This window comes from Pteronotus mesoamericanus, unplaced genomic scaffold (genome assembly GCF_021234165.1).
Source record: "Pteronotus mesoamericanus isolate MK-2021 breed Mesoamerican mustached bat unplaced genomic scaffold, CSHL_Meso_final contig_702, whole genome shotgun sequence".
NCBI classification, from domain to species: Eukaryota; Metazoa; Chordata; class Mammalia; order Chiroptera; family Mormoopidae; genus Pteronotus; species Pteronotus mesoamericanus.
This window is the reverse complement of record NW_026555239.1, coordinates 5,880,261-5,901,530: the sequence shown is the minus strand read 5'-3', so window position 1 is coordinate 5,901,530 and position 21,270 is coordinate 5,880,261. Positions and strand designations below refer to the sequence as shown.

General features: G+C 64.7%; 1 protein-coding gene across 1 annotated transcript in view; it reads right to left on the bottom strand.

Moving 5' to 3' along the window:
- TBC1D22A (TBC1 domain family member 22A) overlaps positions 1-21,270 on the bottom strand; it is a 152,449-nt gene that overhangs the window by 128,444 nt on the left and 2,735 nt on the right. Inside the window, exons 2-4 of the mRNA XM_054582600.1 lie at positions 7,773-7,829; positions 6,670-6,953; positions 3,710-3,886 (exon numbers count right to left, since the gene is read on the bottom strand). Coding sequence (XP_054438575.1) covers positions 3,710-3,886; positions 6,670-6,953; positions 7,773-7,829 — 518 coding nt within the window. The remainder of the gene's footprint in view (positions 1-3,709; positions 3,887-6,669; positions 6,954-7,772; positions 7,830-21,270) is intronic.

Below are 21,270 nucleotides of genomic sequence, written 5' to 3'. Positions count from 1 at the left end.
TGCTACAGTACAAGACAGACAGTCCCGGACCTCGAGGAACCAGAAATCTGCGAGGTGACAGACATACGAAAGAAAGCCTGCGTGAGCGGCAAACACAGCGGGCTTTCGGCCCCAGCCCGTCCCTTCCTCCTCCTGCTGCCAGAACGCCAACTGCAAAGTGCCCACGGCCAAGCCCACAGGAGAGACCACCCTCTCGGCACCCCGTGCAGCTAGCGGTGGCCCCGTGACCCAGTCGGGATCACACCCTGCTTCCCTGAGGAGGATGCACATGCCAGGGTGACCGCCCTTCACCTCACCACAAGATGACCGCCACCTCATGGCCACGACCTTGGAGTCTTAAAGATACTGCAGAGAACCAACGCCAATAGTCACCTACCCTCGGCTCTCTGGCTGAGACCACCAACCCCTATCCATGACAATAAAACCCAAGTCGGGTTTTCCGTAACCTACAATCAAACCAGCCCCTAACCCATTCCCCCCTGGACCCAGGTAACCCACGGCAGCAGGCGAACCAGAGACACCAACAATCCTTAAAGGGACACGGGGCAGGAGGGGTGAGACCGCCGGCTGGCGCATAGGCTCGGCTCCCCCGAGCCTCCGGAGAGTGTGCCGGGTGCCGGGTGCCGGCCGCCCGTCGCCGCGCGAGAGGAAGGGCCGCGGCCACAGCGCCCGCGGAGCTCACCGCCTAGCGGCCTGATGGACACAGCCGTACTGCTCCAGGAGAGGCGGAAGGTGCCAGGAGCTACGTGACAGGGGCAAGTGCTGCAGAGAGCCGGGAGCAACTCGTTCCAGGGGACCCCACTTCTTGGCTCTTCTTCTCCCGCAAACAAGGGAAAGGGCCACTGGTCTCACCGCTGCTCGGTCGGTAGGTGACGTCCTCGCCTCCAAGGAAATGTCATGGAAAACGAACAAACGTGGAACAGGCTGATTTTTCACACTGCTCCGTTTAAACAGTACAGTAGACTTACAAACATTTTTTAACAACTGCTTTAAGATCATACCCAGAAAATAACACACTCCGCTGTCTTCAAAGCTGCCTTACATGCCTCATAAAACCGGGCAATGTGCCGCCTCTGTCTCCTCTTGCCACTAAATACAAATCCAGCAACTGTTTAACTTTGAAAGCTTTGGGTTTAGCTCTCTGTTGTTAGGTTTGATAGCTAAGTAGAATTCTGAAGAAAGAAAAACCCATAATCCCGCCAATGGCACAGGAGAAAGTGATTTGTACACAGTGCCCTTCAATGTACCCACACACACTCACACTTTCCCGAGAGCCTCACAAGCTCTACTTTTAGGCATGGTTTTGATCCCCGAAGTTACCCCAACGGGAAAGCCCACGAGAAGCACTGCACCAGGGCTCAGACCCGGGCCCTGAAGGGCGGTCCCCACCGAGACCCTCGTTCCCGTTGACTCTCGCCCCGCCGCCTGCGCTCAGAAAGCACAGAGCGCACCTAAGGAAGTGTCTGGGAACTGCGGCGACCTGTCACAACCACCAGTGACAACGGGCACCACACGCCCGTTAGGAAATCAAGTCACAGGATAAAGAGGCCAACGCCAAGGAAAACTTACACCGCAGCAGGCTTTCCCGGGCGCCGACTGTGGGCCGGCCAGCGTCCGAGCCCTCTGTATGCAGTGCCTAGGCGCCTGGCACTCTGGCCGCCACACCTGCAGATGGGCGAGGGCATCGGGCACGGGAGCCGCCAGGCGAGCTCAAGCTCACGGCCATGGTGAGGGAACAGTGAAGCCAGCCCTCGACGCAGGCAGCCCGTGCCCAGACCCTCCTCCCCACTGCCACTCGGTGGCTTGGCCCCCGCGCCACCTCACACGCAGAGGGGCGCTGGTGGCCTACAGAGGCCAGCGGCTAACATACCTGCTCAAGCCACAACACTGCGTCCTTCACGCACGGCCCACCCAGCCTGGAGGGGACACGGCAACCCTGCTCTAAGCTGCCCGCCCCCCACCACGCCAGGGACACGCCAGGACATCACCCGCACAGGGGGAGGGCCGCACGTCTGAGGAACATTTTGTGCATCATCTATAATAACACCAAGTCCAGAGCCACCCAAGTGCCCAGGGACCGCCACGGGCAGAGCCCCAGGCGACCGCCCCCAGGACCTTAGGGGAAACACCCTGTTCATGGGAAACGTGAGGCACAGAAGAGTGTCACCCCCCTCGGAGAAAGAAAACACGCCACATAAACGCACGGACCGTGGCATGTGTGCAAATCGCTCCAAGGCTGGCAACAGAGAAGAGCAGCGCGTCTCCGGATGAAGCGGCGGGGGCCACCCTGACCACGTGATCAGAACGGCCTCCGTCAACGCCAGGACGACCCCGCACCAGCCTCCTGCCGCGATGGCCGAGGACCGAGGGGACCGGCCTGAGTGTCCCCAGGAAGGACCCGCGCCCTTCAACCCGTCGGCTCCAACCCTGCAGAGCAAGCCTGGGGCCCTGCTCTGGGTAACCAAGAGGGCCGACGTGAGGAGGGACACCCTGCCTGATCCCGCGACCTCTGGACGAGGAGAGGCGACGACAGGCTCCAACAGGACAACGGTCGGCGTGCACACGTGGGCTGTGGCCGGGAGTGGCGCGGGCCACTGCCGGGCTCCCTGCTCCGATGCCCCCGGGCCTGTGCTGGGAGGACGCGCTCTCGGGAGCTCACAGGGACGCCTTCCGGAGCAGGGGCGAGGCCCTGCAACCGGCGCCGTGGGTCCGGGAACCTGTGAGCTCGCAGCACCCGGGGGAACGGAAGGGGGCGAATGTGAACGGGGCGAGTGCGGGCGCAGAGTGCCACCCTGGCCACGTCCTGTGAGCGTGGGACGCCTTCGCGAGGAGAAGGGCGTGCCCAGGACGAGAGAAAGGACGGGTCGGGGCGGCGGGGAAGGAGGAGGGACCCTGGTACAGGGCGACCGTCCCACGGGCGCGTGGGCGAAAACGAGGGACACTGGAGAAAAAAAACCCCCGCCAGAGCGGAACCCAGACCTGAGCAGCGCCTCTCGGCTCCAAGGCCTCCTGGGGGGAGTCCCCGCCCCCCCCCCAAGCCAGGCTCTGCCGGTCCACAAGCCTTGTGCGCCACCTGCTGGCCGAGCGGGACACTGCTGGCCGGGGGCACCCGGCCCCTGGACCATTCCAGCACCCGCCTCCCAACTAGGGGGGACCAGGCGGCCACCCTGAAAGCCCTGGCGTCCAGCAGAATGCCCAGCACAGCGTGGCACCCCTCAAAGAGGAGACACGTGACTGAACACAGAGGCCCACGCGGCAGCCCAGCAGGCGAGCACGGGTCTCGGAGCATCCGCACAGGTCTCGTGACCCGGGAGAGCCACAGTGGCAACTGCTGGCGCCTCCCCGAGCGCGTCGGCTCCCCCGCAGCGCGCACAGACCGCCACACTCCGCACCCCGGGGTGGCCCCAGCAGGAGGGGCGAACCGGGCTGTGGCCCCGGCGTCAGACCACAGGGCAGTGCCTGCGCGCACTCAGCAGCGCGCCGACCACCTGCCGGGCCTCCCCAGCCCACCGAGGGCAGCTCTAGGAGGCCGGGAGGGCGCCACCAGCTTCGGAGAAAAAGAGCAGAAGCGACTTGATGCCAGGGCAGGGAAGCCCATGAACAAAACACGAGTGGCCCAGGGGGGCACTCGGGAAGCAAGCACGTCGGGGGCGACAGGCTGGCCCTCGGCCAGGGCAGGCCAGCGGCACACCCCCCGCCCCGCACTTACCGAGGTCGGTGTTGGGGCCGGCGAGGAGCTGCTTGAACTTGTCCAGCCGGGAGGCCTCTCTCTCGCTTAGCGCCGAGCTGCTGAGGGTGCCGGGGTCCGACGTACCGCCGGTTGCAGCCGTCGCCGAGTGGGGGAGAGACTGGGACCTCTGCAGCGGGGCAGTGCCACCGGCAGCTTCTGCAGACGGAGAGAGAGGTGAGCGCAGCGCCTGGCAGAGCCACCAGGACCAACAAGAGACCCCCAGCGAGAGGCCCAGGGCTAACCCGACGGAGCCTGTCCACCTTCGCATTGAAATCTCAAGTCGGGGGAAAATAAACTCCGGGAACGAAAAAGGAAACAAACCCCATGGGGAAAACGGGCCGCCACCCACAAGTGGCGGCTCCCACCAGCTCTGGGGTCCCTTGCGGGCTCATTACACCAACAGGGACCCTCAGGCACAGGGGGCGGGGACTGCAGCCTGGGCGCAGAGTCTGGCCCAGGAGCCCCCAGACACGCCTGCCGGAGCGGGCCTGGGGGGAGACCGCGGCCCCCCCCACCTCCCACCTGCTCCTGCTCCTCCTGGCCCTCAGGACCAGCACTCAACCACCCCGCAGGCCACGCCGGAGGGGCGGCCACGCCGGGCCGTGGGACCAAGACGCTGGATGTTGCGTCGCTGCAACCGTAGCGATGGCCCCGCTGACGCGCCGCCGCAGGAGGACCCCCGCCCTCCCGGGCAGAGCACGACTGGGAGGGCAAAGGGACGGTGCCATCCCCAAGGAGTCAGCGGAACCAGCAACCGAGTCTCCCTGGTCCCATGAGCAGGAAGCGCGGCAACGTCCCACTCCAGGGCCCAGGGTGGGGCCCCCGCCCGCAGCCAGCACCCACGGGGGCCTGGTCAGCAGTGGGGGCGTGGGCTGGGCGTCAGTCCCTCACCTGGGCAGAGGCCTGGCCCCGTGGGGGGGGAGCCCCTGCTCAGGGACGGCAGTGGGTGCCGCGGGGTCAGGCCACGGGGCGGGACGAGGGGCACGTGGCCACGAGGCCCGAGGACAGCTTGGTTTACTTCAGCGGCGTTTCTGTCACGACACCAGGCACCAGAGAGACACTAAGGTACCCGGGGCAAGGCCCCATCTTCCCGGAACTCCCACACCAGGCAGACAGAGCCTGCAGGCCGACAGGGCCCGCCTCCGGGGGGCAGGCCAGGCCCGCCGGCCGGGGCCGTCCCTCCGCCGGGGAGGCCCCACTCTGCCCCCAGAAGCCTTCCTGGGGCCCCTGCCCTCCCCGACAAGACGAAGGGGGGCCTCCCCCGGGAGACTTCCGGGTCCCGTCCCACGCCCCAGCGCCCCACCTGTCCCGTGGCGGTGACAGCACCACGCAGGCGCGGACCCCCCGCTGCCGTGCCGGGAGCGCACACGCACGGCGCCGCCCGGTGCCGGGGCCGGGTGACGATGAGGACTGGTGTGAGCGAGGGGGACACTGAAGACACGCCCGCGCGCTCTGTCCCCAACGGGGTCGGCTCCCCGACAGGGCCGGGGCGCTCGGACCGAGAGCCCTCGTGCTGTGCCCGTGCCGGCGGCAGTTCCCCGTGGGGGCCCATCCTGGGCAGGCGGGGACGCCGGGCAGCCTCCCGGGGCCCCGCCCACCGCCTGCCGCAGCACGCGTGCTTTGCCCCAGAGAGGACCCCTAAAAATGCCCCAAGACACCGCCACGCGTCCCCTAGGAGCAGGGCCACCCAGCTGAGAAACCCTGCTGTCCCGCAAGGCCAGGGCCTGAAGGCAGCGGCCCCAGGCCCTGGGTGTGAACCCCAGCCCCCCGCGCGGGGCATGGCCCAGGCGCCCTCCCCGCGCTGTAGGGAAGTGTAAGGAGCTGATCAGTGACAAGGGCCATCGAGGTGCCTGCCACCGCGAGTGACGGGCACAGGCTGGCTATCGCTGCTGCAAGGGCACGCGGCAGGCTCACCCGGGAGCAGCGGAAAGACGGCCCGCTGCGAGGAGGCGGGGGCCAAGGGCACACTGCCACCAGCCCCTCCCAGCGCACGCTGCCGGGACACCCCTCGCTCGGCTCCTACGGGGCCGGGGGAGGCTGCCCCAAGGCTCCACCCCGCTGGAGGCGTCCCCAGCCTGCCTCTGGCCGGCTCCCCCAACCACACACCGCGTGTCACGGGCTGAATGCTGTGTCCCTCCCAACTCCTGGGATGGAGTCTCACCCCCTCCTGAGATGGGGTCAGGAAGAGGGGACTTTGGGAGTTATTAGGATCGGATGTGGTCATGGGGGGACCGTGGGGGGATCAGGGCCCTAGGAGGAGCCAGGAGCCAGCCTGCTGCCCTCACTCCCCGCTGCACGAGGGCACAGCGGGGAGGCGGCGCCTGGGCCAGGGAGAGGCCCCCCAAGAGCCCAGCCGGGCAGACTCGGACTGCCCGCCTCCAGGCTGTGAGTAGACGCCATGCGACGGTCCCCTCGCAGCCCAAGCGCAGCACCAGCCCACTTCACGGCGAGGCCCACCGGGGGGCCGCCGACACGGGAAGAGCGGCTGCGAGAACGGCTGCTGAGTCCCAAGCGCGTGGCCCCCGCCCTCAAGGAGTTTATCGTCTGAACACGGCAACGGAAACGTGGGACCCCCACCCCTGGGCCAACGTGGAGTGTCCCGGGAGGCGTTGCCGGAAGCTGCCCTAGGAGGTCCGTCCTCTGAGTGCGCAGCTGCCCCTCCCCAGCTGGAAACGCCCCCCAGAGCAGCCAGCGCGTGCCAAGGAGGGAGGGTGTCCCCCAGCCCCGCGCTCACGGTGGCCCCTCAAGACCAGCCCCTCCACCCGGAGGGGAGAGGCCCTCGGCCGGGGGCACGGAGACAAGTGTGGCGACACCTCCCGCCTGGAGGCCTGCAGCCACCGGACAACCACCTCAAGGGCCTTCGGGGCGGCCCCAACCGCCCGCCGCAGAAGGGCCCTACCCTCCTGCGGGGCCACGCGCCAGCCCAGGTCGCATCCCACCTGCAGGGCAGGACGTGTGGCTCTCGCTGACAGACTTGACCAGCCGGAGGTCCCCGCCGGGGGCAGGGGGTGGCTCCTGCCGCTGGCTGTGGCTGCGCAGGACACGGCGGGCCGTCTCCATGACCACCTCGGAGTTCAGGCTCTCGGCCGCCATGGCAAGCAGCTCGTCATCGTCCGCGCCGGCGTCCCAGGCGTCACTGGTGTTGCTCTCGAACTCCTGGAAGGTGCTGACTCTCTTGGCCTTCACGGGCGTGGCGGGCGCCTTGGGCGCGGCCTTGAGCAAACTGCAAAGCAAGGGCGGCCTCACTGGACCTCAGGGCCCAGGCCTCTCCCCACAACTGTCCGAAGGGACCCCCAGGGGAAGAGGAGCTGTTTTCAGCTTCACTGGAGCTGAAGGGCGGGGGAAGCACACCCAGCACGGCCGCCAGACAGGCCGCCGGGCGAAGCCACTGGGACTCGGGCGCGGGGAGGGGCCGCGCCCCGCCGAGCGGCTCTGCCTGGGACAGAAGCGGTGCGTGCGGAAGCATGGCGCCGTACGCAGGCACCCGGCCAACCCCAAACCTCGCCGGGCCGGAGCCGGCCGCCCCTCGTCCCAGCATCCCTGCCACCCCTGAGGCGGCACTGGGGCAGGGGGGCGGCTCACAGGGCGGGGCCTTGGCCGTGTGGACGGGATCTGAGACCCCGCCGTGCGCCTGCAGGCGACACCAGCTGCTCTGCGTGTCCACGTCTCCTGGGACGGGCACTCAGGCAGGGCCGCACCCCGCCCCTCGCTCACCTCCGGCGGAGCGGGCCTCGGGCCCAAGGGGCTGCCGGGTGGGGCACAGCCCCGCCCCCGCCCCCCACGCACAGGCCAGCCCGGTCACTGGGGGCTCCAGCTGCGTGTGTCCTGCACGGGCAGCCCCGCTCCGGGCTGCGGCTTCCACGTCTGGCTCCCCACGGGGACACGCTGGACAAGGCCAGCAGTGTTTCGCACCAGCCAGTGCTTGACACATGTTTGCTCAACGAACCATTCCCTCCCCTGCCCGGGAATTCCAGGGGCTGGCAGGTCCCCAGAGCCGCCAGGGCCGGCCTACCCGCCCCTGGAGCGCGGGGGCTTCACTTACGTGCCGTGCAACAGTGGGTCAAAAGGGGGGTGCTGGGCGCCATACACGTGCCGGATGCTATTTGAAGAGAAAGGGAAAACATGTCAGCTTCTTCGCAGCGTCCCCCAGGCCCCCTGCAGACGCAGGAGAAACACCCGCCCCTGGGCACCCACGCGCCTGAGGGAGAGGCAGCCGTCCGTCCGTCAGCTGCCCCGGGCCGCCCGCTGGCCGTCTGGGATGGGTGAATGGCCCCGTACAAGCCACAGCCAGCAAACAAGCAGGCACTCAGGCCTCCCTGTGAGCAGACCCACGGCGGGGCCCACAGCCCTGGCTGCGCTGGCACCGGCCCCCGCCCCCGCGCCAGCCACAGGTACGGCTGCGGGGAGCTGCCAGCCACCCTGTGCGTGGACAGCGTGCCGCAGGCAGGACCGAGCACCGACCACGGGTGCCCGCCAGGAGACTCCCAGCTGTGCCACCCTGTCTAGAGACAGGATGCAGAGCACAGAAAGGACGAACCCCATTTTTTAAAGACTGAATGGTTTTATTACAAAGCCTCACGCTCATCGGGGTGTACTTGGACTACAGACGGAAACAAAGCCACCCAGGCGGCGGTCACCCGCCTTGGCCAGCTGGGCGACCCCACCCGCATCCTCCTCCTGGGGACGTCCCGGAAAGGTGGCCAGTGCCCACGCAGGCCCGGCGCGACACGTGCCAGCCTCCCTGCCTGACAGAAGTGGACAGCGTCGCCAGTACGCCCGGCCCTGGCTTCCCCTCCTCCTGCCCGGAACACAGAGGCAGGGCCTGGGGTTTGGCAGCCGTCACCGTGCCACCATGAGAAATAAGCAGGAAGGCTAAAGCCACCACGACAACGGGCAGGGCAGGACGGGAGAGGAGAGCGCACTGCTGCCCGCCCGCGGGACCGCCCGCAGACCTCCACGCAGGGCGGACGGCCCGCCGGCTACGTAGAGCGCAGGCGCCAGGCGTGCTCGAGCCGCGGGCCGCGCAGGCTGCCACGGTGAACCCAGACAGGCGGGCCGCCTGGGATGGAGACGGACGTCCTCGTCTGCCAGGACAGAATGGAAGCCGCCGGCCTTCCTTAGTGCTGTGCTGTGCCTGTTTCCCCTTATCGTTCCTATTCCTCAACTCACTGAAAGGCACTTCTTTACTTTGCACGTCCTGTTTAACAGCTAAACACACACACGGGCAGCTGTGTAAGTTCAAAAGCAGAGGAACGGGGAGCAGGGCGCAGAGCCCCCCGGACATCGCTCCGCAGCCCCCGTCACCCCGTCCCTGGTCGTCACCACCTGAGGCGACAGCATGAGGGCCAGCTGCCGCGTCACTGCCCGGGCCGACCCCAGGGCAGCACCGCCTCTCCCTCCGCCGCCCCGCCGTCCGGCTGCGGCAGGACTCGCGCAGCCAGTGTCGACCGTGGGACGTTCACATGCTTAAAAGTGTCTGTGGTTGTAAACACAGCGATAAACCCCTCTGGGGACGAACGCCTGCCCACAGCCACGAGCCACCTGGACGGCCTGGGCGGGAAGACGCAGCGACGAGGGCAGGCGGCACACGAGGCCGGCGGCAGGACCGCCCCGAGCGCAGGCTGGGACGGCTGCGGGTCCGACGGAGGGAAAGGGGTCCCCCGCGGGCGCGTCCCCTCGAGCGTTAATGAGAGGGCGCATGTAAACACATCTGCTCTTCTGGGAACTCCCTGCTCAGACCCGCTGTCCCTTTTTCTAAAAGACCGCTCGCCCCCTTCTTACTGATTTGTGACACCTTGAAAGCAGAGGACTCCTTCTTTGTCATTTCAGCGGTGACGTCAGCAGAATAATGGCCCCTCAAAGGAGTCACGCCCTAACCCCAGAACCCGTGGCTGCATCAGCGGACCCGGCTGAGGGGGTTCAGGGGCCGTGGTCACAGACACAGCCATTGGGGCTTTGCCTGGATCACCCAGGTGGACCCCAGCCACTCGTGCACCCTGAAGAGTGGCCGACGAGAGCTCCCGGCGGTGCCGGGGGCCCTGCCAAGGCGACGGCCCTGCGCGATGCTGTGGCGCGCACTGGAGGAGGGCGGAGGGGGCCCGAGCCAGGCAGCGTGGGGGCCTCCAGGGCCGGGAACGGGCGGGAGCGAGGGACGTGGAGCACAGGAGCGGCCCCGGGTCAGGCTGCAGGCAGGCCAGGCAGCCAGCACAAAGCGCCAGGCCGCCCGCCTCGCAGTGGGGACGGGCCTTCCCGCCCAGCGGCCTGTCTCGCCCCAGAGCTGAAACGTCCCCCGTTCTCATCCCTGCCTCCGTGGGGTGGCTGCCAGCCCGGTTCGGACGCTGGTACCTCCCGGCGAGGGTGCGTGTTTGCGCGGACGCGTCGCAGGTATCCAGGCAACGAGCCCCGCGGTTCTGCGCGTGTCCTGGCAGCGTGCGGTCCGGCACCGTCACGGCAGCCTCGGCCTTGCTGTCATGTGGGTTTTGTTTAGCGTGTGAGGGGCTGTTTTAGCAACGAGCCGCCTCTTCAAAGTAACCTTTACGTGGAAACACAGTCCAGGCCAAGGATGGGCTGCTCTGGGGCGGCAGGGAGAAGTCGGCACCCAGCCACCGCCCACCTGCCTGCCCCGAGCCCCCCAGAGAGAACAGGGGAGACGAGGTTCCTGGGAACTGCAGCTGGATTCTGGCAGTTCCTGGAAAGCCACTGGTCTGCTTACTTCCTGAAAATACACAGCCTCAGAAAGTGGTAGAGAAAAAACAACAACAACAACAAAAAAAGAACAGTCAGCGAATCTCTAGCTAGACTGAGAAGAGAGGACACAAATGGTCAGCATTAGAAATGAACGCAAGGATGTTACTGTCGACCTCACAGAAACAAAAAGGGTTGAGAGCGAGCACCGTGAACAGCAAATTAAGTAACTTAGATGCATGGACAAATTCCCAGAAAGACAAAAGCAACTGAAATGTAAAGGGGGACAAGGAAATCTGAATAGACACATAGCACATGAAGAGACTGAATTAGTCCTCAAAACACGCCCCCCCGAAAGCCCAGGCCCATGGGTTGCTTCCCTGCCAGCCCAGCGAGCACACACGGAAGTGGTCCGACCGACCCTCGAGAAGCCCCTCCACAACCCAGAAGCGGCGGGGACGCTTCCGGGCGTAGGAGACGCCGCTGGAGGGCGCGCTGCAGACCCACTGCCTCGCACCCAGACGCGCAAGACCCTCAGCGGAACACTGGCGCCCACACGCGACCCCGGCGAGAACAACGTCCACGTCGTGGCAAAGCCGGGTTTATCCAAGAAGGGCAAGGCTGGTTTAACAGCCAAAACCAATTACTGCCACACACCCTATTTACAGGGAAAAAACACATCATCATCTCAGGGGTCTCAGAAAAGGCATTTTAAAAAATTCGGCCCCCGTTCACAATAACAGGCTCCACGAACCGGAAACAGGAGGCAATGTCCTCACCCAGATCAAAGGCCTCCGCACAACCCACAGCTGACGCCACCTTTCCTGACGGAAGCCTGGGATCGGACTGAACTCTGCGCCCCACTCTTACTCCGCACGCTGCCGCAGGTTCCGTCCAGCTCCAGGGCAACTAGGCAGAAAGAAAGAAAAGGCGTCCAGACTAGAAAGGAAGAGGTAAAACTATCGAGCAAGAGGGCATGATCTCATATGCAGAAAATCTTAAGAAATCGACTAAAAGAATCTGAACTTAAAAACAGATTCAGCAAGGTTTTGAGATACAAGATAAATGGACAAAAATTAATTGTATTTCTATATACTTGCAAGGAACAAATTGAAAGTAAAATTAAGAAAACAATTCTACTTATAACAGCATCAAAAAGAATGAAACATATAAGGACATATTTAACAAAAAGTGTGTAAGACACTCTAAAAACTAAAATACACTGTTACAAGAAATTAAAGACCTAAATCAATGGAAAGACAATCAACTTCATGCATCAAAAGACATCAAGGCTTAACATTGTTGCGATGCTCCTCAAATCCAATACAGATTCAACATAATCCCTATCCAAATCCCAGCCAGCTTCTCCGCAGAAACTGACAAGCCGATCCTGAAATTCCTATGGAAATTCAAGGGACCTACAATAACCAAAACAATCTTGAAAAAGAACAAAATTAGAGGGCTCACACCTCTAGATTTCAAAACTTACTAGAAGACTCCGTCAGGGCCTGTGAGGACAGACAGACCAGGGGAGCCGAGGTCAAGGTCCAGGGATGAACCCTCCCAGCCCTCGGCTGCTGACGAGGGCGCCGAGGCCCCGGGGAAAGGGCTGCCGTCCGACTGGCACAGCGGAGCAGCGGGGCATGGACGTGCAAAAGACCCGAGTTGCACACGAGCCGCTCAATGTAGACAAAAGTTAACTTGAAATCAGGGACCTACAGGTAAGAGCAAAAACTATAAAACTCTTAGCAGAAAAGGCAGCCGTCGATCTCTGAGAGCTCTTAGCTCAGGCAGGGTCTTTTCCGAAGGACACCGAAAGCAGAAACAGCAGCAGCAAGCAGGTGACGGGCACCTCCGTGCCCCAAGGGCACCATCGAGAGGGTAGAAAGGTGGCCGTAGGACGGGGGGAATTTTCTGCAAATCACATATCTGGTAAGAGATTACATCCATACTATATAAGGAACTCGTGAAGCTCAATAATAAAACTTAATTTAAAAATGGAAAAGGGATGATTAGACATTTCCCCAAAGAAGAGATGTCAATAGCCAAGAAACACACGCGGCGATGCTCCACATTCAGTCACTAAGAAAATGAAAACCACAGAGAGATGCCGCTTCACGGGTACCGGACGGCTCAAGAAAGACAGAACAACAGGCGTCGGCGAGAAAACCGAGCGCCCGCATGCTGCCGCTGGGAAGGAGACAGGGAGGCAGCCGCGCTGGAGAACCGCCCGACCGCTCCCCAAACGCCAGGCAGGGTCACCGTGCGGCCCCTAATTCCACCCCCGGGAAGACCCAGGAAGAAGGAAAGCGCACGGCCCGACCCTGCCCAGGGACGCTCACAGCAGTGTTACCTGTAAGAGCCAGAAAAGCAGAGACACCCCCACCCAGCCACAGAATGAAGGGCCGACACGCACCAAACATGGAACAGCCTTGAATACACGCTAAGGGCAAGAAGTCAGTCACAGTGCATCCACATAAAATGTCCTAGAACAAACGAATCCACGGAGACAGAAAGTGGACTGGTGGTTGCTTGCAGTGGGTGGGGGACGGGGGGCTGAGGGCAACAGCTGAAGGGCACGGGGTCTCCTTCCCGGGTGGCAACAACAAACGTGCTCTAGGCTGATGGGGTGGGGGGCGCAGCTCTGGGAGCCGCGGAGACACGCTCACCACTCAACACTTTAAATGAGGAAACGGCGTTGCACATGAACGTAATGGGCGAATCATACGTGAATCTCAGTAAGGATGTGATTTTTTAAAAAGGCAACACATTTTCCACCTGGTTTGCTCGGGGTCTCCCTCAGGGCCCAGCCACGTGCTCTGCAGAAGCCCAAACCAGCCACATGGCCGAGCCGTGAGCGAGACGCACAGGTGCGCGGAGGTCCCAGCTGGCGGCCCGCGCCAGCCACTGACACGGGAGTGAGCCAGCCTTCCTCTCACGGGGTCCCAGCCCTCTGGACTCCCGGGGACACCCAGGCACCACAGAGCAGACACGCCTCTCCTGCCACCTCAGCTCTGAACTCCTGATCCATGGAATCTGTGCGCTTTTTTTTAGCAAAAACAAGCTGCCTCCACCAGCCAAGATCAAGCCCGTGAGGTACGGTCCCTTCCCAGAAACACCACAGAGGCCTCCCTGACCTTGGCAGGCAGTTTCCAGCTTTAAGGATCAAAAGGCCTGGGTTCAAGTCCGACCCCCAAAGCTGCGAGCCGGTCCGGAGTGACCAGAGTCCCTGCTCCGAGCTTCGGCGGCATCCCCCCGGGAAAGGGAGCAGGGCGCGCAGGAAACGAGATAACCGTGTACGGCGTCGGCCCGAATGCCGCGGGGCCCCCGGACGGCGTCCACCAACACGGCCAGCCCCTCCGCACCGGAGCGCCTGCGCTCTCCCGGGGCGTCTCGGCACGCTTCCACGGCCCCACGCCGGGAGGCCGCCTGGCCGGCGGCCGCCCACACCTGCCCGCCGAGCGCACGCTGCCCGCGTGGGCCGCGGCCTCCCCTCCCTGGGCAGCTCATCAGCGCTTTGTGGGCGCACCGCCTGTGCTCACGGAGCAGAAAATGTTCCCACAAAGTTCAACCTCAGACTAAAATGAACCTCATTTCATCTTATTAAAATTTCATTTTTATTTGGTCTTGCATAGCTAAAAAGAAAAACAGGTTTGAGCTGAAGGCATTTTAGAAAAGTGGCAACTACCTCATTTCTAGATCATGAAATCTTTCCTTTAAAAACGTATTACCCAGAAAGCACTTTAATAACAGATGCTGCTTTAAAGCACGACAGTGACTCGCAGCCCCACGGAGCGCCCCAGGCACGGGGCGGAGCCTGGGCGGCAGGGGCGCGGGCGCCAAGTGGGGCCGCCGCCATCCGCGTGGCGGCAGCGTGACAGCTAGCGCTCCGCGGCCACGGCTGGGGCCAGCCTCCGTCCCGCCCCCCCCACACCTGCCCAGGCGACACAAGGGGGCAGGGTCAGCAGTCTGTGGTTTTTAAGAAACCCCCAGACGTCCTTTACAGACAGAATAACGAGTAAACAAACAGGAACAGACATGGATGATGGCCTGTGAACCACCGAAGCCGTAACCGAGCCGCGGCCACGAGGACCAGGGCAGGCAGGTGCCCGGCGCGGCCCTGAGCCGCAAGCAGCGCGTGCCCAGCACAGCATGGCACGTGGAAGACCTTAGAAATGGAGGCTGGCCCTGCCCGCCGTTCCTGGGCGCACACAGGAGCAGCCCCAAGTCCTGCCGCGTGCCTGGCGATGAAAACACGCATTCGGAGCTGGGTCCGAGACAAGAATGTAGGTCCCCGGTGTGCGTGTGGCAGCTTCTTTCCCACGCTGGTGGAGGATACACGTGCATCCTGTGTTCGCTGTGTTCATCGGGACGATCATATGCAAATGATGGCATTTCGGTCAGCAACGTCCTGCATACACAACAGCGGTCCCCTAACGTTGCAGAGGAGCTGAAAACCTGCCGCCGCCTCGCGAGGTCGCAGCTCCACGCAGTGGGGGCGCAGCACGCTCCTCAGGCGGCTGTGGCGGTGCCCGTGTGACAGCCCACTGAGCTGACAGTCGTGTGACAGAACGGCGTGCACGGGCGTGCACGGCGCGTCGCACGGGACGGCGGTGGAAACCACGACGCTACGGGTGCGTGTGTTCCCCACGCTCCGCGTCTTACCGGAACCGTGGAACGCACTCCTCCTAGTCACGGAGGCCGCTGCAAGCGGGAGCCGTGCCTCCCGGCTCGCGCTCGCGCGCCCCCCAGTCGCCGCCGGGCGCAGCGGGCGGGACCCCCCATGGGCGCGCGTGCACGGTGATGGCCGCGCAGGGTGGAATCGCCTGCCCATGCGCGTCCCCGAGCGTGGCCCTGCTGGTGTGGCTGCGCCTTCTGAGCACCCAAGAGACGCCCTGGAGCCTCCGCAGCCCGTGCAGGCTCCGCAGGGTGAGGCAGGGCTCACAGCCCAGACAGATGCAGCTCCCATGGCAGACAGCTCAGGAGGCAGGGCCGCGGGGACACTTTCCTGGTGACAAGCCTGCCACCCCTGTGGTTCTCTCGCTGTGCACAGGAGTCTTTCCAGAAGAAACCTCAGCTCCACTAGCCATCAGAGACACACAAACGAAAACCCAAATGAGATGCCACTTCGCGCCCTGCAGGGTGGCAGAATTTAAACAGGGAATCTAAGAGTCGACAAGAGCACGGAAAACGGAAAGCCTCCCACACTGTGGATAGGAAGGAGAGGCGGTGCAGCTGCTCTGGAAAACAGGCTGGCGGGTCCTCAAAAGGTCACACAGCTGCCCCATGGCCCTGTCACTCCACTCCTGGGGACACACCCAAGAGAAATGAACACACACAGCGCCACAAAACTCGCGCCCTGCTCTTTATAGGAGCAGAGGTGGGGCCCCGCCCCGGCGCCCGGCGCCCACCGCCAAGACCGGTCTGCGTCCCGAGCAAGGAGCGAAGCTCTGGCGCCCGTGCGGCAGAGAAGACCCCAGTGAGTGCGACGCTCAGCGAAAGGTGCCGCACGCAGAGGACCGAACGTGACTCCACTCCCACGCAGCATCCGGACCAGGCACCCCTACGGGCAGAGAGCAGGTCGGCGACGCCGGGGCTGGGGGGCAGGAAGGGGCTGCGGGGGCTGCAAACGGGCCCGGGGTCCCCGCCGGAGGTGACGCAGACACTCACCCCGCCCGCGGAGACAGCCTGCCCCTCGGTGGGCATGTCAAGAACACCAGCTGGTACACGTGAATGGGCAGCGCGTGCGGTGCGCCAGTGCCACGTATGCAAAGACGCTAAAGGGAGAAAGGACTCAGGAGGGGCAGAGAGAGCGGGGTGCGGGGGACGGGAGGGGAAGGGCCAGAAAGGCCCCCTCCCCAGCCCGGGTGCCTGGGAAGGTGGGCGTGCCCAGCAAGGGGCTCCATAAGCAAAGCACCCCTCAGGCCCCAGAACCCAGTGACCAACGTCACTCAGTACACCCTGAAACAGGTCCGAGTCCACCTCCTTCACCTGAACCACGAAAGCCTGTCGCGCTACCACCAGAGAGCCAAGCGTTTCGGTGTACGTCACGTGAAATGCACCGGCAGGGACAAAGAACGGGGCGAAGCTGGTCTCAAGAGAGACCAGGGCCCGAACAGGAGAGACGAGCCCGAGGTCAGCGCCATCTCTTCAGGACCCCTCCTAGGCTGCCTTTACAGCACAGGTCAAGAACGGTTTTGAAAAACTCCGGATCCCAGACAGTATAAGGGCCTGCTTGTGGCCAGCCCAGCTCTGGAGCTTGGGCCCCGCCCAGAGGGCACCTGGCAGCCCCGAGGTCCTTCAAGGTCCCTGACGACCTGTAGGACGCTGCTTCATCCAGTCACATCACAGCTGCGGGCTGCACACCCGCCCCCAGCCAGGCCCCGCCGGTGGCGGCTGGGAGGGTCCCACAGAGCGGGAGGAGAGCCCGCCCCGGCCCAGCCTGGCGTGTCCGCCTCAGGCCGGTCCTCAGCACGCACGGGAGCCCGGGGGCGGGGCCAGGAGGATGGAAACGGGCCTGGGAACACGGAAGGCGTCAGGAGGCAGGGGGCGACCAACCAGCGCTGCAGGCTTCGGGTGCCGACAGTCAGGCCCCGCCCCGCGCGCCCCGGGGACGCTCTCCCTGCCCCACACCGAGGTGCCAGCCCTGAAACAAAAGCGACTGGGCGAGACCCGCTTCCTCTTTCAGTTCGAGGGTAAAGCGCAGGGGCGGGGGGTGGGGAGGTGAGGAGCACGAGGAAGTGCAGGGAGGAAAGGAGCAAAAGCCGCCTGCAGCGCGGCAGGCGCCGCGTAACACACGGTCCACAGGTCCGGTTAGACGCCCCGCCCCGCACCCCGCGCTTCAGCGGCGACGTGGGGAAGCGGCGAGGCTGTCACCGGCTCCCGCGTGCAGCTCACCCGCCGCCGCCCCCGGGTCCCACCACAGCCTCCCCGACGCGGCCTGGACGGGCGGCCGGGCCGCCCTCGGCCCCTCTAACCCACGCCGACGCCCCCCAGGCAGGTGCGGCGTGCGCAGAAGTCGGCTTTCCAAGGAAACTAACCGCAGAGGGCTTCGGAGGGCAGCACAGGAACCACCTCCATTACAGCAGGAGACGACCCCGCGCCCCGCCCGCCGTGTAACCGGGAGCAGGGCCCCCATGGAGTCACGCAGACACGCGGGGCCCCACAGGGCCCGAGCCGAAGGCCCGCAGGATCCTACGCCGACACCCGCTGCGCCCCGCAGCCGTGCGCCCTGTCCTGCGAGCTCCCCGCAGCACGGCACCCCCGGCCACCAGCCCGACACGCCGCTCGCGGCCCGGGGCCCCGTGGAGACTCGGGCAATGACTGAGCCAAAGCGCCTGTGGCCTCGCAGGCACATCTCAGTGCACAGCGCGGAAATAAGCGTGTGACGGCCCAGTTTTCCCTCATGTGAAAAAGCCACCTGTGACCTCGTGGACACAGAGGAGAGACTGGTGGCCACCAGAAGTCGGGGCGGGCGGAACAGGAGAGAGGGGTCGGGCTAAAGGAGGCCCGAGGAGGCACGTCCAGACGGTGACGGCAGTCAATGACGCTGTGTCACACACTCGACAGCTGCTCCGACAGTGAACCTCCTAGGTTCTCATCACAAGCGAAACTAATTTGTAGCTACGTGTGGCAGCAGATGTCATCACTTCACAGTATCAAAGCATCGTGATGTGTACCTGAAACTGTTACAAGGCTGCGTGTTAATTATACCTCATAAAAGAGCAATGTTTATTACAGAAAACTTAGAAAACAGGCATAAGGAGAGGGTGTCTTGGCAGTGAACACAGAGGATTCAATCCGCCGGCCTGGCGGCCCCCACCACCCCCAGGCCCCGCTTCGGAGCGGCGTCACCGCTGGACCCCTCGCGCTCCCTCTCCGCGCCCTGCAGCCTGCCCAGCGCTCCCGGCGCCCCGGACCGACCCCCCCACCCCGCCCTCCCGCGCCGAGCCCCCCAGCCTGGGCCTTCCCGCGGGGCAGCGCACTCTCTCCTGGCCACCGGCCTCCTCCGACTCCTCCAACCCCGGGGGCGAGAGTGGGGAGCCCCCGCAGGGGAGGCACTGGGTAAGCCCCGCCCGCCCATGTGAGGGGCCACTACAAGGCCAAGGCCGTGCGGCCTCCATTCTGGGCTCCCCACCATGCGCACCCCAAGCCAGGCGCTGGTGGTGGCCACGCTCCGAGGCCCCACTTTCTGGTGCCCCAGCTGCACCCCGAAGCCTGCACAGCACCCGGACGGCCTGCGGGAGCCAGCCTGTGCACTGCACACGCCGCGCTGAGCGGTGAATGAGCTGAGTGGCCTGGAAAAGATGAAGCCCGTTGGAGCAAGCAAGGGGGCGGCGCCGCTGCCCGTCCCAGCCGAGGGCAGGCTGGGGGGCGCCGAGGCAGCTGGGGGACCGACAGGCAGAGCAGCAGGCTCTTGGGGTGTGGTCCTCACGTGCCGCCCGTGACCCCAACCCCGAATTCACGCTTGGGGGAGAAATACTTCCTCCTGCTCCTGTCTGAATGTATAATTTTTAAAAAGTCTAAAATCATCAGAGTTGGTTTTTTTTTAATCGTTTTTGTCCTCACTGAGAATTCACAAGAGTCTAGGTTTGCTACATTAGACAAATATATAAGACGGAAAAAATATGATTCATGTTTATTTTCCAAAGTGTTTCCAGACAAAATAACTGACATTTAATAACATGAAACATGACCACCGGAAAACACATGAGCAAAAACTGTGAACGCAGCAAAGCCCACCTCGGCCACCTCAGCGCCGTGGGCACAAGCAGCCCACCCCCACCGACAGGGGCGGCCAGAGCGGCCCGCCCCCAAAACCCGCCCGGCGCCCGAGCACGGCCCCTGGGCCTCTGTGACGTGGAACCCCAGGAGCGAACAGGCCGTTCAGGAGGCACGAGCAAGAGGACGGGCAGGTCCACGACAACACCCAAGGGCAGGCTGACGGGGCCGCCGCTCAGGGCTCCCGAGGACGGCGGGTCCTGGGCCCCAGAAGGCGGACGCGGGGCGAGCCCTCCCAGCCCCCTCCCACCCCAAGGCACTAGGTGCGCCTGGCAGAGGCTGCCGCAAGGGGCCGGCCCAGCCGTCCGGGCTCAAACGCAGGGCTCGGCCGCGGCAGGCGCTCCTCCCTGGCCCTCTCCCCTCCTTCCCGTGGGCCTTCTGTGGCCACCGGGGCACATCGCCACACACTTAGTGGCACGTGCACGGCCAAAGTTCTGCAGGTCCAAAGTCCGAGACGGGTCCCAGCCAGCCGCAGTCCAGGGGTCAGCTGCCGGCCTCCACCCGCTCTGGAGGCAGTTCTGGCAAGCGCCTGCCCCGCCCACTCGGGCTGGGAGTGGGAGTCACTGCCTTGCGGCTGAGGGACAAGGCCCCTGCTGCAGCAGCAGGTTCTCCCCAGCCCCCAGGGGCCCCCCGCATCCCCCCGCCCGCGGCCCTTCCCCCTCTTCAAAGCCAGCAGCCAGGGCCAGAGGCTGCTCATCACGGCAACCTCTCCAACCAGCTCCGAGAGCCCCGGGGGCGCCCGCGGGCCACCCGGTGACCTGGGACCAGCTCCCATCGCCAGGTCAGCGGGGCGGCAACCTCGCCTCCCCTTTGCCACGTCAGGGGGCCATTCACGGGTCCCAGGGACGAGGACTGGGAGCTCTTTGGGGGCCATGGTTCTGCTGCCACACCCACGTCCTGGCAACCACCTCAACCCTGACACCAGCCCATCAGGGGACCTGCGAGCACCCCAAGACACGGGCCTGGCCCTGCCTGCCCCCACCTGGGCCTCAGCCACTGCCCGCGTCCCTCCTGTCCTGCCTTGAGGGACAGGAGGGGGCGGCTGTGCCCCAACAGTCCTGTCACAGGCTCGCAGCGCCTGGATCCCAGGTCCCTCCACAGCCACACAGCCCCACGCGCTCGGGCCCTGCTCCCCTCCCTGGCCCTCACCTCAGCATGCCCCCCTTGAGGCTGCGCCCCACCCAGTGCCAAGCTCTGCCCCTACCCCCACCTCCCACCTCTGAGAGGCTCCTCTTCTGCTCAGATGCTGGAGACGCACCGATGGCTGGAGGAGACTGAAGCCTGTGCGCACAGAGCGTGCGGTGCTGGCACAGTGCGAGTTACGTATCCATCCGACAAATGAACACATCACCAAACTCTGAAAATGTCCCAAGATCCGTTCTCATTCTCATCAAAAAGGCAAAAAAAAATACCCCCGCCACCCCGCCCCCCGGGCAGGTACAGCCGCTTTGGTCTAATGCAGCTGCCCCAGGTCACCTACGCGGACACCGAGGGCGCCAGGAGCGAGCGCCACAGGAAGAGCAGGCTGCAGCCCGGAGCGCGGCTCCCCGTCCGAGGCCGTCCCGCCGCCGGCCCACACGTCCCCCCCACGTGAGAAAGCATCGGCCAAGTGCGCACACAAGGGCCACCGCACGCAGAGCACAGGGTCCGCCCGCAAGGCCACCGCCTGCGCAGGGCGAGCCCCTGGCCAGATCCGCCGCAGCTCCCCGGAAGGCAGCCGGGGTTCACCGCACTAGCGACGCGAATGCGGGACGGCGCCGCTCGCTGGCCCCGGTGCATGAGAATAACCACCGAGGCCAAAGGGCAGGAAAGGACATCCTGGCCGGTTCCGAACGTGCTGACGGGGCATCGAGCAGCACACGCAGCCGGGAGCCTGCGGGTCCATGAGCTCCGCTCCGCACAGTGCCAGCAGGGCGGGCCGGGAGAGCGGGCAAGAGCGCTGGGCGGGGTCAGGCCGCGAGGGGTCTCGGACACCGGGCCAAACCCCGTCTGCCGCTCACAGGGCATCGCAGGGGCTCTGAACCCAGCACCCGCCCTGCAGGTCACGGGCGGCGCCGAGCGCGGGTCTCATAAGC